The sequence below is a fragment of the Calypte anna genome, chromosome 19, assembly GCF_003957555.1.
Source record: "Calypte anna isolate BGI_N300 chromosome 19, bCalAnn1_v1.p, whole genome shotgun sequence".
In the NCBI taxonomy this organism is placed as follows: Eukaryota; Metazoa; Chordata; class Aves; order Apodiformes; family Trochilidae; genus Calypte; species Calypte anna.
The window spans coordinates 8,831,795-8,850,870 of NC_044264.1; the positions used below are offsets into that span (position 1 = coordinate 8,831,795).

Here is a 19,076-nt window from a genome sequence, read left to right on the forward strand (position 1 = left end):
AACCGGTTCCCGCGCCCCACCCGCTCCTCAGCGCGGCCCCACTCGCTCTTCCCCTTTCATCTCTGCCCATCTCCACTCATCATCCTTTTTCTATTTTTAGCCGGTAGACTTAGGCCCTGGCGCCAGGCCGTTTAAGACCTGTCAAAGTCCTTCATATTTCCCTCATGTCACATGGACCTTTCGCTCCCTTCCCCGCGCCATGCGAGGGACATAATTTGGATCTGTGAGCTGGTGAGCAAATGCAATTTGCTCTTCTCCATCGCTGTGTTGTCTCCGTGACCCCAGCCAGCAGGACGGCTGGTGTCCTGTCCGGGGCACTTACACAAATTGCGGGTGATTGATGAAAAATAACAATTCTCACAAGCAGCCGGGCCTCCGCCTTCCCCTCCTCCCGGCTCCACCGGCTTGCGGTGGCCCCGCGCCCCCGGGACAGCTCCCCCCCACGACGGGGCGCACCGAGCCTTGGGTAGAAAGGGATTTTCCTGTGCTGAGGGCGAGCCGGCGGGCCCCCCGCCCTTTCCCAGCCCTGATACCACGGCGACGGGCTCCTCCGCACCTTCCCCAGCCCGGGGGACCCACGCGGGGGTGGGAAAGGGCCGTGCTGTGGTGGGAGGGGGACGGAGCCACCGGCTGGAGCTCCTTGCTCCTTCCCTGGGAGCTGACGGACAGACAGACCTGGGGACAACACAAAGCTCTGGCCGCGCAGTGCAAAGCGAAACCGCAGGTGCGGGGCTCGGGGGGAACCTTTCGCCCCCCAGGAGAGGTCCGAGGGTGCCGGGAACCCTCGGGACACGGCTGCCCCCTCCAGCACCCGGGGTCCCCCAGACACCCCACTGCAGCTTGGCCGACGGGGGTCGGACGGGGCCCAGCATCCCCGACAGCTACTCCGGCGCCGCTTCTTCCGCTCCACCTGGAGAGGAAAATAAACCCACGTGCAACGAAACTCCCCCCGTTTGCTGTCACCCACCGGCGGCCGGGACAGCCTCTCCTCCTTTTCTCTTAGCCGGGGCGCCGCATCGCCCCTCACACCTCTTTTCGGGGTGGGAATCCCCTTATCCCCTGGAAATCCCGGGAAAACGCCTTCCTCCCTTCTCCCTCCCCCCGTCCCCGGTGCTCCGGTGCCCTCGGGGTGGCCGACGAATGATGTACCGGGCACCGGGGCCCGTTCCGATGGACTTTAATCGACAGAGACCGAGGGGGATGCTCAGCCCCAGACCAGCCCCATCTTTTCTGTCCTCCGTCCTCCCGTTAAGCGCCCGCGGAGCTCCTTGCGCGGCTTGGCGAGGGGAAACCCGAGGAGCCCCGCCAGCGCGGCAGCCCCCAGGCCGTCCCCTTACCTCCCACCTCTCCCCCGAGCTCCCCCTGTCCTCAGACTGTTTAGATTTCTCTCCAGCTTTAAAGAAAATATTTCCAGTAATCCAGATTTCTGGAAAATAACAACAGGCGGGGAGACGCAGACACAAACGCCGCTGAAGTTTATCCAGAGTTTGAACAATTTATAAACACATTTTCCAGCCTGTTTGTCACGCCGGGTGGCGAGTGACCCCAGCCCGGCTGAGCGGCCCCTCCGCGTCCCGCACTGGGGGGTGCGCATCCTCCGCGTCCCTCCCGCACCCTGTCCTCGTTCCCTTGCAGATCCGCCGCTTGGTCGATTTTTTAAATTATTACGATTATTTTGAATTACGGAGCGCCCATCCTACGGACACCCCGTTCCTGGGGGGGTTGCCCCGCATCCTTGGGGCTGTCCGGTTCCCCACGTCGGGGCCCAGCGCCTCGCCCGAACCAAGTCCCGCTGCCTTAAAAGGAGACGGGAGCCCCTGCCGGGGCTGTGCCAGCGTTGGGGGGGGGGGGAGAACCGCGGCCTGAAACCCGAGCTGGCACCGCTTGGGGGGGATGGTACTGGGCGGGGGGGGGCATGTGGATCATGCAAATCCCTCTGTTTAAAAAACTTCCATTTGAGAAAGTGTGTCACATCCCGGCGCGGGCGCGTAATCCCCGGGCTAATGGCATTACCGCCGCCTCATCGCCGTCATGGGATGGGGCTGGGGGCGATATCGCCCACCACCCACCCACCGCCACCTGTGACCGAGGCTCGGCTACGAACCACCGAGCTTCCCGCCCCGTCGGAGCGCCCCAAACTGGGACGGGTGCGAGCCCTCCACGGAGCTCCCGGAGCTTCCCCTCCCCGGCCTAGGGGGCTGCACCGGTGTTTATCGGCAATGGGGGTCCCGTTTTCCGCCCCTTGGTCCGGGAAGAAGGGAAGCGGGGGCTGTGCTTGTCCGTCCCCCCCTTCCCCGGTTCATGTCTTCAACAAGAGCTCAGCAAACTGCGATATTTGATAAAAATCATGCTGGGAGGGCCCCTTCTGCTTCCTCCGACGGGTTAGAAGGGAGGGTTTGGGACTGTCCCGCAGGCTGAGCTGTCCCCAGTTGTGCCCAGGCAGCCCCCGAGGACAAGGAGCCCCCGAGGACGGAGCCCCCGAGGACAAGGGGTGTCCTGGGCTGTCTCCTGCTCCCCTCCCTCGTTTTTCTCCCTCCTTTTTATTTTTAAACAGTTCCTGGTAGGTGCAACATCTCCTAACAACCCCCGGAAGGGGAATGCAGTCCCCAGTCCCATGGGGGTCACCCAGCCCTCCCCTCAGGTCCCTTTCTCTCCGTTTGGAGCTCGGCAGAAGTCGCAGTGTCAAGGCTGAACAAGCGAAGCAGAGGTGATCGGGGCTCACAGCTCGACCTGTCTGCCTCGGACGGGACCTGGGAACACGTCTGCAATCCAATCTAAGGCAGGATCTGCTGCTGTCGCACCCACATCACATGAGTTTGTGGTTTTGGTTTAAGTCTGACTTCTAGGAGTGCAGAAAAATCATTGTTCCCGTGTTTAAAGGAGAGGGCATTTCTCTGCTGGAAAAAAAAAAACCAACAAAAAACCCAGCCAGAATAAATCATGGTCAGGAATCGGCTTTCTTATTGCACCTGTCCCCGTTGTGGGTGTTTCATCATGGACAAACATGATGTATACCCACCACTCTCATCACTTTTACTCTCATTTCCTCACAAACTCCTCTGAGCTGCTCTCTGCCAGGGACACACAGAGGTTTAGCAGGGATCTGCTCACAGAACGGACTCTTCTCATCTTTTTATTTTAAAAACAAATCTGCAAATTCAAGCTGCTGTGGGGCAGTGCCCCATCACGGCCCTGGCTCTGGCATCACTGCCTTTCATTTTATCCCTGCTCAGCTTTTTCCTTGCTTCTCTGTAGGCGCAGGGATCTTGAACCGATTGCCCTGGGGGAAGTTTGGTGGTCTGGGTACAGGCACACCAAAACCTGTCGCTTTGAAGTGCCTTCTCTCCCAGCTCCTCACTCTGCAGTGCTGGCAGATTGCTCTCCGGGCATGTTTTCCACGGAAACCTCACCAGAGGCAGCACCAAAGAACAAGTAAAGAACTTCCCCAACGCCGGGCTGCCGCCACCAGGCAAAGAATTGCCCTTCGTGCAGGTCACTAATCTCTTGACACATGGGCTTGGAGACCTGGGCTGTGGGGAGGGAGGCTGAAAGGGGGGAGAAAAGATAGCGGGGACAATGGCAGGGCCACCGGCCAGCTGATAACCCTCCTCCTGCCTTTGTCTGGGGACACTCAGCCCTTCGCTGGGATCAACACATCTCAGCAGAAAAACCCACACTCCTGCACTCCCTCCCGTGTCTGTCCCCACCGTGGGTGCCCCGTGAGGATCGGGGTACGAGGTTCGAGAGGCTGCAGGTATTAATAGCCCCCATTTTGTAGCCAGCAGTAATTCCCTCCTGTGTTTTCCACCTCCTCCCCCCCCCCACCCTCCCCGACCCTGCACGCTGAAAACAAACCCTTCACTTGATCCGTTTGTCCTCTCCAGTTGCCATCTGTCTTCCATCCTTCAAATCTCACCTTAAAAACAGTGCCTCTTGAGCAAATCCTCCCCGCCAGCCCTGCGCGCCGTCTCGCCCGCCGCAGTCCCCGACACCACAACCGCTCATTGAAGTGAAGGGGATTTGGGAGCGCGCAGGACACCGCGGGATTAAGGCCACCACAGATTGTGCTCCCCGGGCCACCCCAGGGTCTGCAGAGCAAAGCCCCGGGGCCCTGCACTTCTGCCTGCTTGGTGCCACCAGCCCGGAGCTCAACTTCTTCTTCACCCTTCCCCATCCATCCCTCTCTGCCCTTCCCGTGGGATGGAGGAACCACCTGAGCCCATCCATCCCCTGGGTACCTTCCCGATGGAGGCAGGAGAGGGCACCCCCTGCACCCAGGCGAGGAGCACAGGGTGGGTTTTGTTTTGGTTTTTTTTTTGTTTGTTTGTTTGCACAGATGTGACGGGTGCTGTCCCACCTGGTGGGGAGGGACATTCGGACATTCCCCCCCTTTCCAGCAGCACCTGCGGGGTGGCCCCGACCCATCCCGGGAATCTCACACACACATCAAAGCCCCGGCAGCGGCTGGAGCAGACACTGCCCGCCCAGATGTTCTGTTCAGCAGCAGCTTTTCTCAATTACAAAGAGCAGCAGAATTTACCAGAAAAAGCCAGGGCAGGAAAGGAGTCCTGGCCAGTGGAGGGGCCACAGCAAAGCCCACAAATCCTTTGCACAGCTTCATAGGCTGGGTCAGACCAGCACATCACCACCTCCCTCCATTTTAGCACTGGGGTTACTTTACCCCACAAGCAGCCCTTGCTGAGGGGATTACCTGTTCCCCTCCAAATCTTGTTCCTCTTTAGAAAAAAAACCAAAAACACCTTGGAGGGCTTTATGAGTCCATGCTTGCTCCAAAGCATTTGGAGCTGATGAGATTCCTCCTGGAAAATAAACCCCCATGATTTCAAAGCCCATTGCATGACCTACAGGGACATCACACAGGGTGTTCTTTGGTTGCGCTGGCAAGGGCAGCCCTGATCCTGCCCAGCTCCTCCAGACACCATGAAGTACCAGGAGTCTCCTGGTCAGGCCAGCCACTGGGGTGTGACAATGGCATCACTCCTACCTGACAGCTGAACTTGCCCCTTTCAACAGCCAAAGGAGCAAAATTCAACATACCTGATGAGATGGCTGCAACGTGGACAATCTCTGCGTGGGAGGAGAGGCAGTGGGATGAGCCTGGTCCCCCCTGCTTGTGTCCTGCCCTGGGCTGCTGGTGCTGCCTCTGGTTTTCTGCTTGGATGAAGCTGCTGGTCTGAACGTGGTTTGTAACCTTCAGCCCATGGCAGATCCTTGCCAAAGTCCTTTTCCCATGTTGTTCAAAACCAAAGGTGTTCACCCATCATTTCCACCCAGGACTGTCAGGTCCTGCACATCGTGGGGGAACACCATGGTGCTGGGTCATGAGATCCCTCCAAACACATCAGGGGGATCCCTGTCCCCCCAAACCCAAGGTGTATTTAAGTGAATACACAATGGGTTCTTCCCCCATCCTGCTTCCCATGGTGTGGAGATGACAATTCCCACCTTCCCAGAGAAGGGGCCAGAGGGAAAGGGGGCAGGGTGGGAGCAGGATCAGTGCCTGGCTGGCATCAGGCTGCTGCCTGGGCATGGCTGGCACTGGCCTTTTATAACCCTCCTAGAATAATATTGTAAATACTCACAGGGAAGTAATTACATCCTATAAAAGAAGCAGCAGGCTGTGGTGGTTTGAGCCAGGACTGGTTCATGACACTCGTTTTAAAGAGACATTTCATGTCTTGTTTATAGATTAGATTTTAACCTGACAACCTTTTAACATTGTATTAAATTAGAAATTAACTTTGTACAACTGCTCACCATATAATTGACCTACTGATAGGCTGAGTGCTAGAGAATATCTAAGATACCTTTCAGACAGTGAAGTTCCCATGAAAATTCAGAGCCTCCTCCTTGATTTAGACCAGGGCTTGGCAATTAATTAGTATTTATGGTCAGGTGGCAGGACTGCTTCCCATGGAGGCAGAGGGATGCCAGGGAGCAGCATCCCTGCTGCACCATGCCCATCCCCAGGGATGTGATGAAACCCAGTGGGATGGGGGAAGGAGGCAGAGGGGATGGTTAAGGCTTCAAGCCCCTAACCCTGCTTGCTGTGGGACCACCCAATGGTCACCTTCCTGTTCCAGCTTGAGCTGCTGGGAGATGAATCCATTGGGGATGGAGCCTCCTCCTTCCAGAGAGCCAGATAGTGCAAGGTGCTGAGGGCATTGCCACTTGGATGACACCTGTGCCTGCAACCTGCCTGGGGCCATCAGGATTTCAGTGTCATTTCCTGCAGCAGACATTCCTAAGAAAAGCAAAAAAAAAAAAAAAAAATCAGGCTGGGAACTTGCTGACAGATGCAGAGCTTCAAATGACATCTGAGCCCAGCAGGGGACAGGGTGGCAATTGATGGGACAACATCACAGCCTGGGCACAGCCAGCACTGGTGTGTGTGTGATGTGAGCCCCTCTTTGCTCTGAGGGCTCAAACATCAGCCAGAGGAGGTTCTGCCCCTGGGTTGGGAGGGCTCTGGAGTCCCAGCCTCAGTTTCCACTCGTGTTCAGTTCATGTGTGGGATGAAATGGTCCCTGTGCTGGTTTAGGGAAGGTTTATAGCACCTTTGCAAGCAGCTTTGCAGAGCTCCTGGATGCTCCTGCTCTGCCCCTTGCTCCCTTCTGCCTGCAGTGGGGTTCAGGGCACCGAGGGAGGTGAATCCCACAGAATCAGAACCTCTGAATCCCCCAGAGGTTTCACCCACACCCAGCACTGGGGCAACCAAATGCTTTTTACAGGGGTTTTTACACAGATTTATGGGGGCTGAGCTGGAGCCTCTTGTCTCCAACTCACCCTGTTCTCACCAGCTGGGCTTGCAGGGAGCTCCAGGAGTGGGTTCATGGAGTTTTCAGGACATTTGCTCTGTCGCCACAGACACATGCTTGTCCTGGTGCCTTTTCCATCTGTGAAACAGGCCAGGCAGTGGATTCACTTTTTTTTTTTTTGTTTGTTTCCCCTAGCACATAAGCCACCGATCATTTATTTTATTAAAAAAACCCAAACCTGACATCTCCACAACTTTTGTTCCCGTTTTTATGCAATTAAAACTCAAGGGGGAGAAAGAAAAAAAAAAAAAAAAAAGAAAGAAAAGTTTCATTTTCTCTCTTTTTTTTTTTTTTTTTTTTTTTTTTGCCATCACAAAGACCTGATCTCAGCACTATTGACTCGCTAATTGTAAGCACTCAGAACGGTTGGGTTTAAAGTTACACTTAGCAGCTGTGAAACATTAGGGTGAAGTGATTACAACCTACTGGAGGATACCGAACATTTTTACAATATCTCAGGAGCACAAGGGAGAGACAACAGGAAATGGTGCAAACTTTCCTACCCTGCACAGCAACAAGCCAGAGCAAGGAGTGAGGAAAATAAACGTAGGGCTGTGGTGTGGACGTGGTTTGGATGCTCCAAAAGTTACTGAGGAAGCTCTGGGTGGATTATTTGTGTTTACTCCCCAGCTTGGAGGGGCAGAGATGAGGAAGCAGGGGTTTCACAGCTGCACTTGGCAGCAAAATCCATCTCCAGGCTCTTGGTTGAGGATGGAGATGCTGATGGTGTTGTGCCCTTGGCTGGTTTCCTTTCTCCCACCCCATGAACTTTGTTCTCAGGCTGGTTTGGGGCAGGACCACTGGGGTGTCTGACAGGATGGGGTTTTGGGCAGAGTCTTGGGGGCTCAGTGGGGCAAAGCAAACCAAGCCTGAGCCCCACATCCTCTGCACAGCCCCAGGAAAACATCAACCCTGCTGGTGATGCCCATGCCCTGGATTAGTTCTGAAATTTACCTTCAATTTGAACCTTTGACTTTCCTTTTCTTTTCCAAGAGCACAACATTCCCCTCCCATGATTTAAGCCCGCTCCACGCGTGTGTTTGTTACAGAAAGCAGGGTAGGATAAGAAAGCAGTATTTCACCTTAATTCATGAAATCTGAACTCAACTTTTAATAGAAGAGCCCCACTTTATGCACAGAGTGATATACAGTCCCTCCTGCTTTAAATGAGACGTTTTGCCTTTTGAACTCAGCAGGAGGCCATCGCTTACCACTACTGGAAGCAGTTTAAAAACCTGCAAGTCCAACGTGTCTTTTGGGCTCTTTTCGTGGTTTATATCATGGCACAACATTCTTGCTGGGCTGCCTGTGACCTGCCTTTGAAAATCTGGCATTTCAGCAACTTACCTGGATTATTTCCACAACAACAGGAGACGCTCGTCTGAAATCCTGCAAAGACCAGGAGCCTCTTCTGGCTATTTTTGCTTTAAGTGGCATTTGGATCAGGTCCCTCGATTGAAAACCTGGTTGCATTAAAGTCAGGGATAAATCTCCCTTAGGAGCAGCCTCTAGACTCCATCAAGGAGCAGCAATGTTCTCTCCTGGTGCCTGAAAAGAATATTGCTGCTGAGGGTAAGGTGGAGGAGTTCAGGCAGACCCCATAAGTTGGTGCAACCCACTCAGCTTTCAGTGACTGGAGTGGGAACTTGGTGGTTATTCTGTTGGGTCATCTGTGAAAGTATTAAATTAAAGTTAAATTAGCCACCTCACAGAAGTGATTTTTAATTTTTTTTTTTTTTTTTTTTAAGCTCTAAGCTTTCTTACCAGTTTGGCCACGGGGCTATCAGCAGTGGGGAATTTAGGACATTCTTTTCAATGAACCAGACTGAAAATATTTTGGGACAGCCCCAGTTTGGAGGTTCCCCCCCTTGCCAACCCTCCAGCCCTGCTTTAAACAAAACATCCTGATTCAAAGGAGCTTCTTGCAGACTGGGAATTTCCACATGGCCGTATTGCAGCACTTATAAAAAGTGATTTAATGCCTGCCAACAACAAATACATTTCCAATGACACCACTCTGTGCTCTCCTCCTCCTTCGTGTGCTCCATACGGATCAGCAGCTGAGGGGCAGAAGGGAGAAGAGCGCTTGGTCACCTTCCTTTGCGAGACCTCTGTCCCTTAGAGCCACTCCTAGGAAAGCCTGGAAGGAAACAAGCAGCACGGTGACAACACAATCCCTTCTCTATGTGTTAATCTGGATTTTGTTTGAACTTTTGGAGCTGACCTTGGCTTGAACCGTGTTCAAAATCCTGACTGGTGTGGACTGACTTGACCCCTCGGTCCCATTTGTCCGTGGTGCCAGCCCTACCCTCAGCCCCTTACCTCAAGCCAGGATTTTATAGACATAAAAGTCACATTATGGCAGATACAGGCAGTGGGCTGGAGCTCTGAGTACTTACTTACAGGCGAACTCTCCTCTGATTTCATCCCAAGGATTTTTTTTTTTTCTTTACTTGAGAAGGGACTGACTGAAAACCAAGCAAGAAACTGAAATTATTGCTGCAGACTCTGGGTTTTTATTAGCGGTTTCCAAGCCTGAAGAGAGAGAGAGAGAGAAAAAGCCCAAACTTCTGACATCTGAGTCGCAGCGTTACAGTTAAAAAACAAAAAAATCAAGCCCTAGGCTGAATTTGGGAATTTGGTGTTTGGGGAGAACATAGGAAGAGGGTGGTCAGTTCTGCATCACTCGCTGAGGTTGGTTGCAGCTAGAGGAGTGTGAAAAGATTTGTGGCTTTTGATAGTTTCCTCTCATTGCCATGACTCAAATGCCTTCTATCCAAACCAAGGAGTGGGAAGGAAATTTCATAAGCTGAGAGTCCCATCTCAGACAGAAGCTGGCTGAGATCTAGGGATTCATGTGGTTACTCTATGTGAGCCCACGACCAGTTTATCAGCAGAGTTACGTGGTGCTGGTTCTGACTCTGAACGATGGGTCTGTAGGGTCAGGTTCCTTGGGGTTCTGCAAAGCCCCTGAGATGTGATCCCATAACACAACAGCTCCAGGTGGGGGTTTCTGCTGCCTCACACTGAAATAAGGAGGAAAAAACAGGGCCCCAGCCAGCCCAAGGAGCTGGAGCTGGGGTCAGACACCTGAACAGGGATGGGTGTTGATGTCCAGAGGTGCCAAATGGGTGCAAGGAACACCATCCAAAATCTCCTGTTTTCCAAACCCCTGCCCTTACACACAGAGGATGAGAAAGCAGGGATGCAAAACCAAGCTAGACTGGCTGCATAACATTCACTGATGGCTTTAATTAAAGCTTTCCAGTTAGTAAATATACACAGTCTGGTCCAGGAAGGTGTCTGGAGCCCACAGCCAGCCCTGTAACACTCCATGAACATTACTATTTAAGCAGTTTCTTGTTTAACTTAGATTTATTCAATGACACATGCATTTCTGGACACATAGCTGAGTTCCAAGGAACAAGTTTTATAACCAAATATGAGAAATCTGTGACTGCAGTTAGTCAGTTAAGTACATTTCTAAAATACATGACTAGAAGAAAACGGAAGCAATAGAGAGAATTCTTCCCAAGAACAAAAAGAAACATTTCCATTTGTAATACTCCTGGCATTGATGAGCATCACGTGGGGAAGGAGGGCAGCAAGGAGATGCAACGAGGAAGGAATAATATTATCAGAAGGAATAATATTGTCAACTCTGTCCACAGAAAGTCCTCCAGTGTCCACTCTCTCCAGTTCATTTTTTAATGCTCGGCACTTTTGCAAACGGCGAGAGCTCCTCGGAAGTTACAGAGATTCCCTTCATCTCTCCACGTGAAAAAAACCAAGCAGAGAATGGTTGTGAAACCATGTGCTCGACCAAAAATGGCTTAGAAGTATTTTCTCCTCCACCAACCTCTTCCTGAAGGTTGCAAAAAAAAAAAAAGAAAAAAGAAAAAAGAAGCCGCAGAGCCATCGGAGATGGAGTCTCTTGGAGATGGAGTCTCTTCATATTGCACAGGAACACAAAGTCAAGATTTTGTGAGGATGTTGTCAGGAAGGTTTCAGAGTCATCAAATATTTATCAGGGCAAGGAGAATCATCCACCCAGCAGCGAGCTGGCAGGTGAGAGACAGATCAGGATGGGGTAGGCAGAGAGGTGGCTCGTTGCCCTGCCTGGGTCTCCCCGTGGAAGTTTGGATAATTTTAAGGGAATCCCGTGGGGAAGAGGCTGAGGGGTTGGTTCTCATTGGTGGGGAGGGGAGATCTGTAGCCATCAAAGTTGCGTGGGATACTGCCACTGGTGGAGCCCGAGCTGTTACTGAGTGTCTCTATGCTTCCCTCTCGCTGAAGCTCTGCAGTGGGGAGAGAGAGCAGGTCCTGGTTAGTGTTTCAGACCCCCCCCCAGTGCCATCAGATGGTGCTTTAGCAATTCTCTTTATGGTATCAATGCTGCATTTCCTTGTCATCCATTTTTTTTTTTTTGGGGGTGCTGATTTGATGCATTGCTCCTGAGGCAGCCTGGGTCCTGGTTCTGCTTCTCTCAGCCCAGCCCATGGGAATGGATGGGGATGTTAAATGCTGCCTGGCTGAGCCTCCTTTTTTGGGAGGAGGCTGGGACACTCCTGACAGGGTGGGATTCAATATTGGGGATGCAGTGGCAGCTGGTGAGACAACCTTCATGAGATGGTGGGGAAGGAGGAGCAGCACTGCTTGCTGGTGGTGCATACCCACACTGGTTCTCCTCCACCTTGGGAACACCAGGGACTTTCCACAACCCTTTATCCTGTGCAAATGGCCATAAATAACTCTTGCTTTTTCCAGCCAAAGAGAAATCATCCCCATTCCTACGTGCCTGAGCTGTGCTTCAAAACCAAAAGACAAAGGGGGCCTGACCACGGCTCTCCCTCTCTCAGTCACACACCTCCAGACATCTCCTCCCCTCCCTGACCTCCCGAAGCCTTTCTTGCTCCCTAATCTTGAAACGGGAGGATTTTTGTGTGTGTAGAGCATCATTTCTAACCGTGGCCTCTCTGTCAGCCACTTGAACCCAGCAGTTGACTCAGTGGCAGCGTGCAGCAGTGCTGCTGGGCACCATCCCCCAGCCAGCACTCAGCACCAGCACTCAGTGCTGAGATTAGGCAGAGCCCCATGGCCAGGGCAGGAATCCTCTCCCAGACACACAGTGACAGGCTACAAGAAAAGATTCTGGGGAGCTGCAACCCACAGCCCTGAGCCTGACTTCCTTTGGTTGCTTCTGCACAGCTTGCATGGCTGGGGATGGGAGCTTGGGGACAAATTCCTCTGCTGCTGAAGGGGAAAGAGGAAAAAAAACTTGTTTGCTGCATGCTGTGGAGTCTTGTGTGGAAGGCATGGGGGGGAAAAAAGCCCCAGAGTAGATCAGCAGCTTCCCAGGAGCCTGCAGCTGGGGTTTTGCTCAGACAGAGATGGAGACACAGACTCAGGAGGTGGAGGAGTGAGTGGTGCCTGCTTTGCTCTCTGCTCAATTTTGCTGCACCTCTGTTGTTGCCACCCCTCTGTCTCCCACCCTGATATTTAACCTTTTATAAACACCACGACAATGCTTTTGCTGGCCCACTGAGATAAGGATGTATCTACATGCAAAGCACACAGCAAAAGCAGAAAGTCAGACCAAAAGCATCCCACCCCAGCATCCCCGGGCACTGCAGGGACCATGGGCAGCAGAGCATCCACCTAGCAAAGGATTTAATCCTTGAGCGTGGAGGTAACTCCCAATGGAGATCCATCTGCCCAGGATCCATGAAAAACAAACCAGCAGGAAACCAGTCACCCCATAAGCAGTGCTGATAATGACCTCAGCTGTGTTCATCACCATTTCTTGCCAGTATTTGGTGAAGGAATGTCCGTGTCTAAACCTCTTCATTTTCCTCACATCCTTACTCTCCCATGAGTTCAGGAAGTAAAAAACAGTAATTGAAATCAGAAAGGAGTGGTGTATCCCACACTAATACTCTGCTTATCCTGTCTGATTTGGGGCTTTTATCTCCCTCAGCACGCAGCTGGCTTGGGTTAAACCGTCCCACGGCACAGCTCTGGGGTGCTGGGCAGCCAAGGGGGGGGGGGGCAGGGGTCCCCCCAACAGCAACCAGGCTGCTCAGCTCCTCCCAGGGCTCCTTCACCCATGGGCTCCTTTGCCCCCTTCTCTGTTTTTTTTAAGCTGCAATGGATTTTCAGGCAAATGTTGTGGTTTTGGTAATGGTCGCAAAAGAAGGAGTGAGGGGAAGGGGTGGGGGGGTTTCCTTGGGGGTCCCCTTGGGGTTACATGCCAAGCTGTCACCTCCTGCCTGTCCTTGGCCATGCCATGTCCTGCCTGTCCTTCAGTGACTTGGCTGGGACTGCCTGCCCAGCTGGGATGGGGTTTTGGGGAATTCAGGATCACAGGGTGGCTTTTTTTTTGGGGGGGGGGGGAGGAGGGGGCTGTAGGACTTCTTGTCACCTCTGCAGGGGCCTGCCAGGGGGTGGCACTGCAGAGACTGATGCCAGCCAGGGAAAAAGGATGGGAATAATAAGAAAAAAAAAAAAAAAAGTGGGGAGAAGAGGGGTGGGCACTGGGTTTGGCTTGGGGTTGGGGGGGGAAGATCTGTGCCACACAGCTCTGCTGCTGCCAGGCATGTCAACCCCTTCAGCTAACCACAGGAGGGACAAAAGGCACTGCAAAAGATGCAAAAGCTAAAGAGGAACTGGAAGGGAAGTTTTCCAGCCCCTGCTTTTGGGTTCAGAGAAGATCAGGCTAAACCAGAGGGCAGCTCCCAGACCTGAGCTGCCATCCCAAGTGCCATAGATGCACAAATTCCTCTGGGAAAACGAGCCCGGGTGCTCCCAAACACCCCAGCATGGTGAGCCCAGTGGCTCTGGAACTAATTACACGGTGAAGCAGAGGAGCAATGTATTTTGATACCTCAGAAAGCACTGTAAAAGTCCTGAGCTCTGGAGCAGAGAGCATTGCTGTGCTCAGGAAATTGGGCTCTTGCCCTCGCCCAGCCTGGCTCTGGTGCAGGGCTGGGTCACACGAGATGTGCAATTAGCCATTACACGGTCACCAGGGATGACCTGAGCTGCACAGATGACCTCCAGAACCTCACTCAGCACATTTTCCTGCTTTCTTCCAAATGGATCAATTTTTTTTTTTTTTAACAGCTGTTTCATTAATAAAAAAAAATGTAATTAAAAAAAAAAGCGTAGCACAAACTATTTGTTTCCTTCCAGCAGGGCATGGCAGAGGCACCTGCACAGGAACACTGACAGCATTCCCATGGGATGCTCTGACAAGATTGGGAATGGCTCCATGGCATTTAGACACCCTTCTTGTTAAGGATTAAAAACTTAAGGCTGATTTCCAACACACCCAATGCCTGAATAGACCCAAGAAGTGCAGAAGAAGCCACCAAGGTGTAGTAGGGTTTTTGGTGTTGGAAGAGAGCTCTCCCCTGCCCTCCTGTTGCCCTGGGATGGAGCAGCTGAACCCTATGGCACTGCTGGAAAGAGGTGAAATACTTCCCAGACCTCCAGAAGACATATCCCATATCCCATAACCAGTCTGACCACCTGGGCTGGGGACACACTTGCTGAAAAACACAAGATAGAAACAAAAAAAAGAACATCTCCCCCCTACACACACACACAGAAAGACAAGGATGGGAGGCAGGAGAGCCTGGAGCAGCAGGCGCAGCAGAGGATGAATGCTCAGCACCTCTCACAGAGCAGGACCTGGCTGCCCAGGCACTGATTTCGTTTACTTTGGTGGAGTTAGGCCAGGAATGGACTTGGCCCCAGCATGTCTGAGGGTTATTGTATCTGCATTCCCCCATGCATATACTGTCGAGATGTATTAACTTCCTTAAATGTACCAGTAAAACAACCTCTTATGATACACTTTAATGAACTTGTACAGTAGCCAACAAATTGTGCATCATATAAAACCCATTCGGCCTTATAGACTCTCTGGCTGTTTTGTAATAACTGCAATTTGCTTCTGCTGAAGCAAGATAACCAGGGTTGAGAAGTCAGGCTTTGCAGAAACCTAAATATTTGATTTGGGGAGGGTTGTGGGGGGGTAGGATGGGTGGGAGAAGGAAGAAAGGGGCCTCTGGGAGCTATTTATGGGGTCAAAATAACATGAGACCTGCTCTTCTCGTAGCATTTCCAGCATCAAGGAAATGAAATACTGTGAGAAGCCCAGCACTTGCATTATTTTGGCCCCGTAAATGGCTCCCTGAGGCTTTCAAAAGCCCGTGAAAAACAAACACAAATACAAATAAATGCTAATACTGGAAACGTAAATACTAAAACCTGCCCAGCTCCCCGGAGGAAACGACTCGCAAAGTCCTGACTGCCCTAAAAACAAAACAACAACAAAAAAAAGGGAGATGAGGGGAGGGGAGGGTGAAAAAAGACCAAGGAGCAGAAACATCTGCTGAAGCCATGAGGAAAAGTCACTTCAGGGGAGCTGGGAAGAGCCCTCCCTGCCTGCGCTGCTGACAGTAACAGCAATGGGCACCGCTGGCACCGCCTGGGCTCCCCAAACACCCGGGATTCTCAGGCCACACACGCACTTTCCACCCTGCTGAAGCAGAAATCCTCAAAGCTGCCAGCCTGGGGAGGAGGGCTGACCCGGAGCTGGGGGGGAAATGGCACCGCAGGTACCCGGGATAAGGTCCCCAACCCACCCGGGATGGCCCTGCCACCGGGGGGCTGTGGAAAGGCGGCTGCTGGCAGGGCAAAGGGAGAGGGAAGGGGTTTGCTGCTCTCTGCTTGGCGGTTCTGGCCTCAGCCCGGCCCAAATATCGAAACCGAACCTCCCACCGAACCGTCCCTTCTGCTAAGATCGCCAAACACCACGGCCCCGACGGTCCTGGCGCCCAAACCGCTCTGACCTCCCTGAGCCGGCTGCCAAGGTGGAGAGGAGGAGGAGAAAGAGGAGGAGAGGGAGGAGGAGGAGAAAGAGGAGGAGAGGAAGGAGGAGGAAGAGGAGGAGGAGGAGCTCTGGACCAGCCCGGGTTCCTCAGGCCCAGGGAAGCGATGCTGTCCCCATCCAGCACCCATCCATCCATCCATCCATCCTTCCATCCATTGCTTCCATCCAGCGAGGTGGCTGCACCCTCAGTTCCAGAAAGCTCCAGGAACTGTCAAAGGACCTCATCAAATCTCCAAAGGTCCAAAGCCCTGCCAAGCTTAAATGTGAAACCATTTTATATGGTGCATTAATTCAATGCCTGGAGAAAATCTATATAGCCCTCTTTTGCCCGGAACACTCATAAATTATGCTGCCTTTCTTAGTCCTGCTCTCTCTGTAGTGTTCCACTTGAAGCCGTGGTATCTCCTTTATGTCTCCTATAAATAAATAAATAAATAATAATAAAAAATTTTTCTCCTCTCCAGTGCATTATTTCTTCTAATGTTTTTTCCCTTTCTCTCTGTTTGCTTTCCCCTGCTAAGCACCGTTTCAAAAATATCCTCCCCAAATCATTTGCTGGAAGAGCTCTGACCCTTTCCTCTTACCTACCCAGGGCTCCTGCACAGCCCTGGCAGAGCCAGAGCCGGGATAAATGATCCAATGACAGGAGCCTGATGTGTCAGGGCAGCGGGGAAGCTGCAGCAACTCTGAATACAAGAATTATTCTTCATCATCTCAAACTGTCACAACACATTACCCTCAAAGCCACAGCTCGCTGGAGGAGTGACCCTGGACTGAATGGGAGAGTGCTCGGGGAAAGAACTAATTGTAGCCTCTTTTCACACGTCAGTCACTTTTCACAGCACCCAGCCTTTCAAGCTCAACTAATGTCAAGTTCCCTTTTCCTTTTGCTGGGCTGAGTATTTCTGATTTTTAAGGATGGCATTTTTTTTTAAAGGAACAAGGTCTCTGGAGAGGCTTGAGGCCGGGGAAGGGAGGGAAGGAAGCGCCGGAGCCAGCACGCATCGGAAAGTCCATCAGCTGCCCCAAGACTCGTTAGGAATTAGACAATTAACAAGTAGGAATGCAGGAAGTGGGGTAATGGCCAACAGGGCTTGAATCTCCTCGATTTCATTTCTGTCATTCACGACAATTGTTCTGGGGGAACTTTTTTGGGGGCTCCCCTGTGTGCTGGGAGGGCAGAAACCCACTGTGCCCCCTCCCCATCCTTGGGATGTCAGCCCAATCCACTGCCATCACCTCTCTCATCACCTCTCCTCCTCCCCCCAGAGAATTTTTGACCAAACCCACTGAAGGCCAGTATTAGAACTTCATTTTAAAACCAGAGATTATTTCCTTGGTTGGTAGGAAGAAGTGAGAAGACTCCTTGCAGGCAGGGCCCATCACACCTTCCCATCTTTTACTGAAATCCTAAAATATTCTGTAGTAAGGACTAGTTTTTCACCCTTGTGTTTGCACAGTGAGCTTGCTGAGCTGAGTGGAGCTTCTATTAGTTATTAACTGTAATGAATAATAATCATGTAGCTTCTGCCATCTGGATTCCCATTCAAAAGGATCCCATACAAAGCAAACACTAAAAGGCAATTTGTATCAACACAATGGAGGTCTTGAGGATCTCTTAAACTGTTTGTAATTTACACAGCCCTCCCCAGTGAATGGATTAGTTAAACATTTTTATTTTACTGATTGCCACTGCAGGGAGTGGGATGTGCTCCCATGGAGGGGCTTGAACTGGCCCCCAACCCCACTTCCCTTGCCCTGTCTGCCTACTCACACTTTTACACCTAAGCTCTCCATCTTTCAGTGTTTAGACAACATCACAAACCCAGCTGGACACTTCTGGCTCTATTTCTGCATGAACATTTACTACACCATCATGACCAGTCCCCACCAGAGCCAGTGCTGCTGCCTGGGATGTGAATGGCACAGCCCACAGCAGAGGAGCTGATGGGAATCATCACCTCAACTGTGAACCAGAAATACCCCCTACCAGGGAGCCTTGGAAACTGCTTCTGCACTTGTAGGTTTTTCTTGGATATCCCCCTGCCCTCCTCTCCTTCCCCCCCCCCCTCTTTTTTTTTCCTTTTTACAAAACTCAATTATGCTAATGAGGGAGCTCTAATTATAAACCATCTCCACCACCCTTGGTGGCTGCTCCAAGGCAAGGACCTTGCAGGGAAGGAAAGGGGGGTGGTCACCACATCCCTGGAGGATCCTCTGCTTTTAGGTATCCAGCTAAGCAAAAACCATGACTATCACATCGTAGTGAAACCAGAACACCAAATGCTCTACTAAAGCTCTTAATTTTCCTCTCTCCTTTTGATCTATTTGAAAAGAAATTTATGGGCAAGTGTATTTCTACGTTGCTCCTTTCCAAAGGGAGCACAGACAGCAAGTTGGTTCCCAGTTTTATGTATAATGGTAATATTTATGAGATGGTTTCATTATCATAATGTTTAAAAGTCAATTAAAGGCCAAGCCCTGAGCCCAACTCTGGCAGAAGCTGAAAGCCCTTGCCAGCTCCCCCTGTGCTCCAGCAATTGGCACAGGCAGCCCCAGGGACAGTTTTCTCAACATGATCCTAGACCTGCTCCTAAGAAATGTTTCCTTTTTCAACACCAGCAGTTTGAAGAGATTCTAAACCCCATTCAAAGGAGGAAAAGGAACACTATGGCATCTGAACCCTGAAAATCAATCCTGGTATTAAAACCATCTCATCCTGCCACAACCTGGAAGATGCTGAGACACCGTGGAAGCACCTACATTAAATTTGCAAAGTGAAAAAGACTGGCAAGCCCTGCCTGAGCAACTTCTCTGAAACCAGAATTCAGTGGCCTATGTAAAATATTAGTTGCTGTCAAACTCTCTTACAATAACTCTAACACTGAATCCACATAGAGTTCACTACTGCCATGCACTTGGAGATGAAAGCTGGCATGTTGGAAAAAAGGTGGCAGGGTTGAGCATAGAGATGAGGAGGTACAGGAGGCAGGAGACAACCAAGACTGAGCTTTCTGAACATCAGAGCCCCTCTGAGAGCACAAATTTCCTTTCCTGTGCCTTATTTCAAGGTGAAGACACCAAACGTCTCATCCTCCCCAAATGGGGAGGATCTCAACTTATATAAATGTCTGGCTTTACTTGAGGCACAGAGAGATTGTTGAGATATGGACAACACATTGTAATGCATGAAAAGAATTCTGCCTACCAAAAAAACCCACAACCAACCAAGCAAGCAGGTTGTCCCCCTCCTCCCTTTTAAAAGGAGAACCCAAAAGACTCCATATAACTCCAGTCCATGGAGTTGGAAACCCAGGACTGGCACCCTGCCAGACTTG

At 51.5% G+C, this 19,076-nt stretch overlaps 1 protein-coding gene across 8 annotated transcripts in view; it reads right to left on the reverse strand.

Annotated features, from left to right (window-relative positions):
- Positions 1-10,195: 10,195 nt before the first annotated feature.
- Positions 10,196-19,076, reverse strand: part of BCAS3 (BCAS3 microtubule associated cell migration factor) — a 310,290-nt gene continuing 301,409 nt past the window's right edge. For 5 of the 8 annotated variants that reach the window (XM_030462196.1, XM_030462194.1, XM_030462195.1 and 2 more), the window contains one exon: positions 10,196-11,137. In XM_030462196.1, coding sequence (XP_030318056.1) covers positions 10,989-11,137 — 149 coding nt within the window. In that variant the 3' untranslated portion in view covers positions 10,196-10,988. The remainder of the gene's footprint in view (positions 11,138-19,076) is intronic. The other 3 variants (XM_030462199.1, XM_030462198.1, XM_030462197.1) reach the window with 2 other exon arrangements.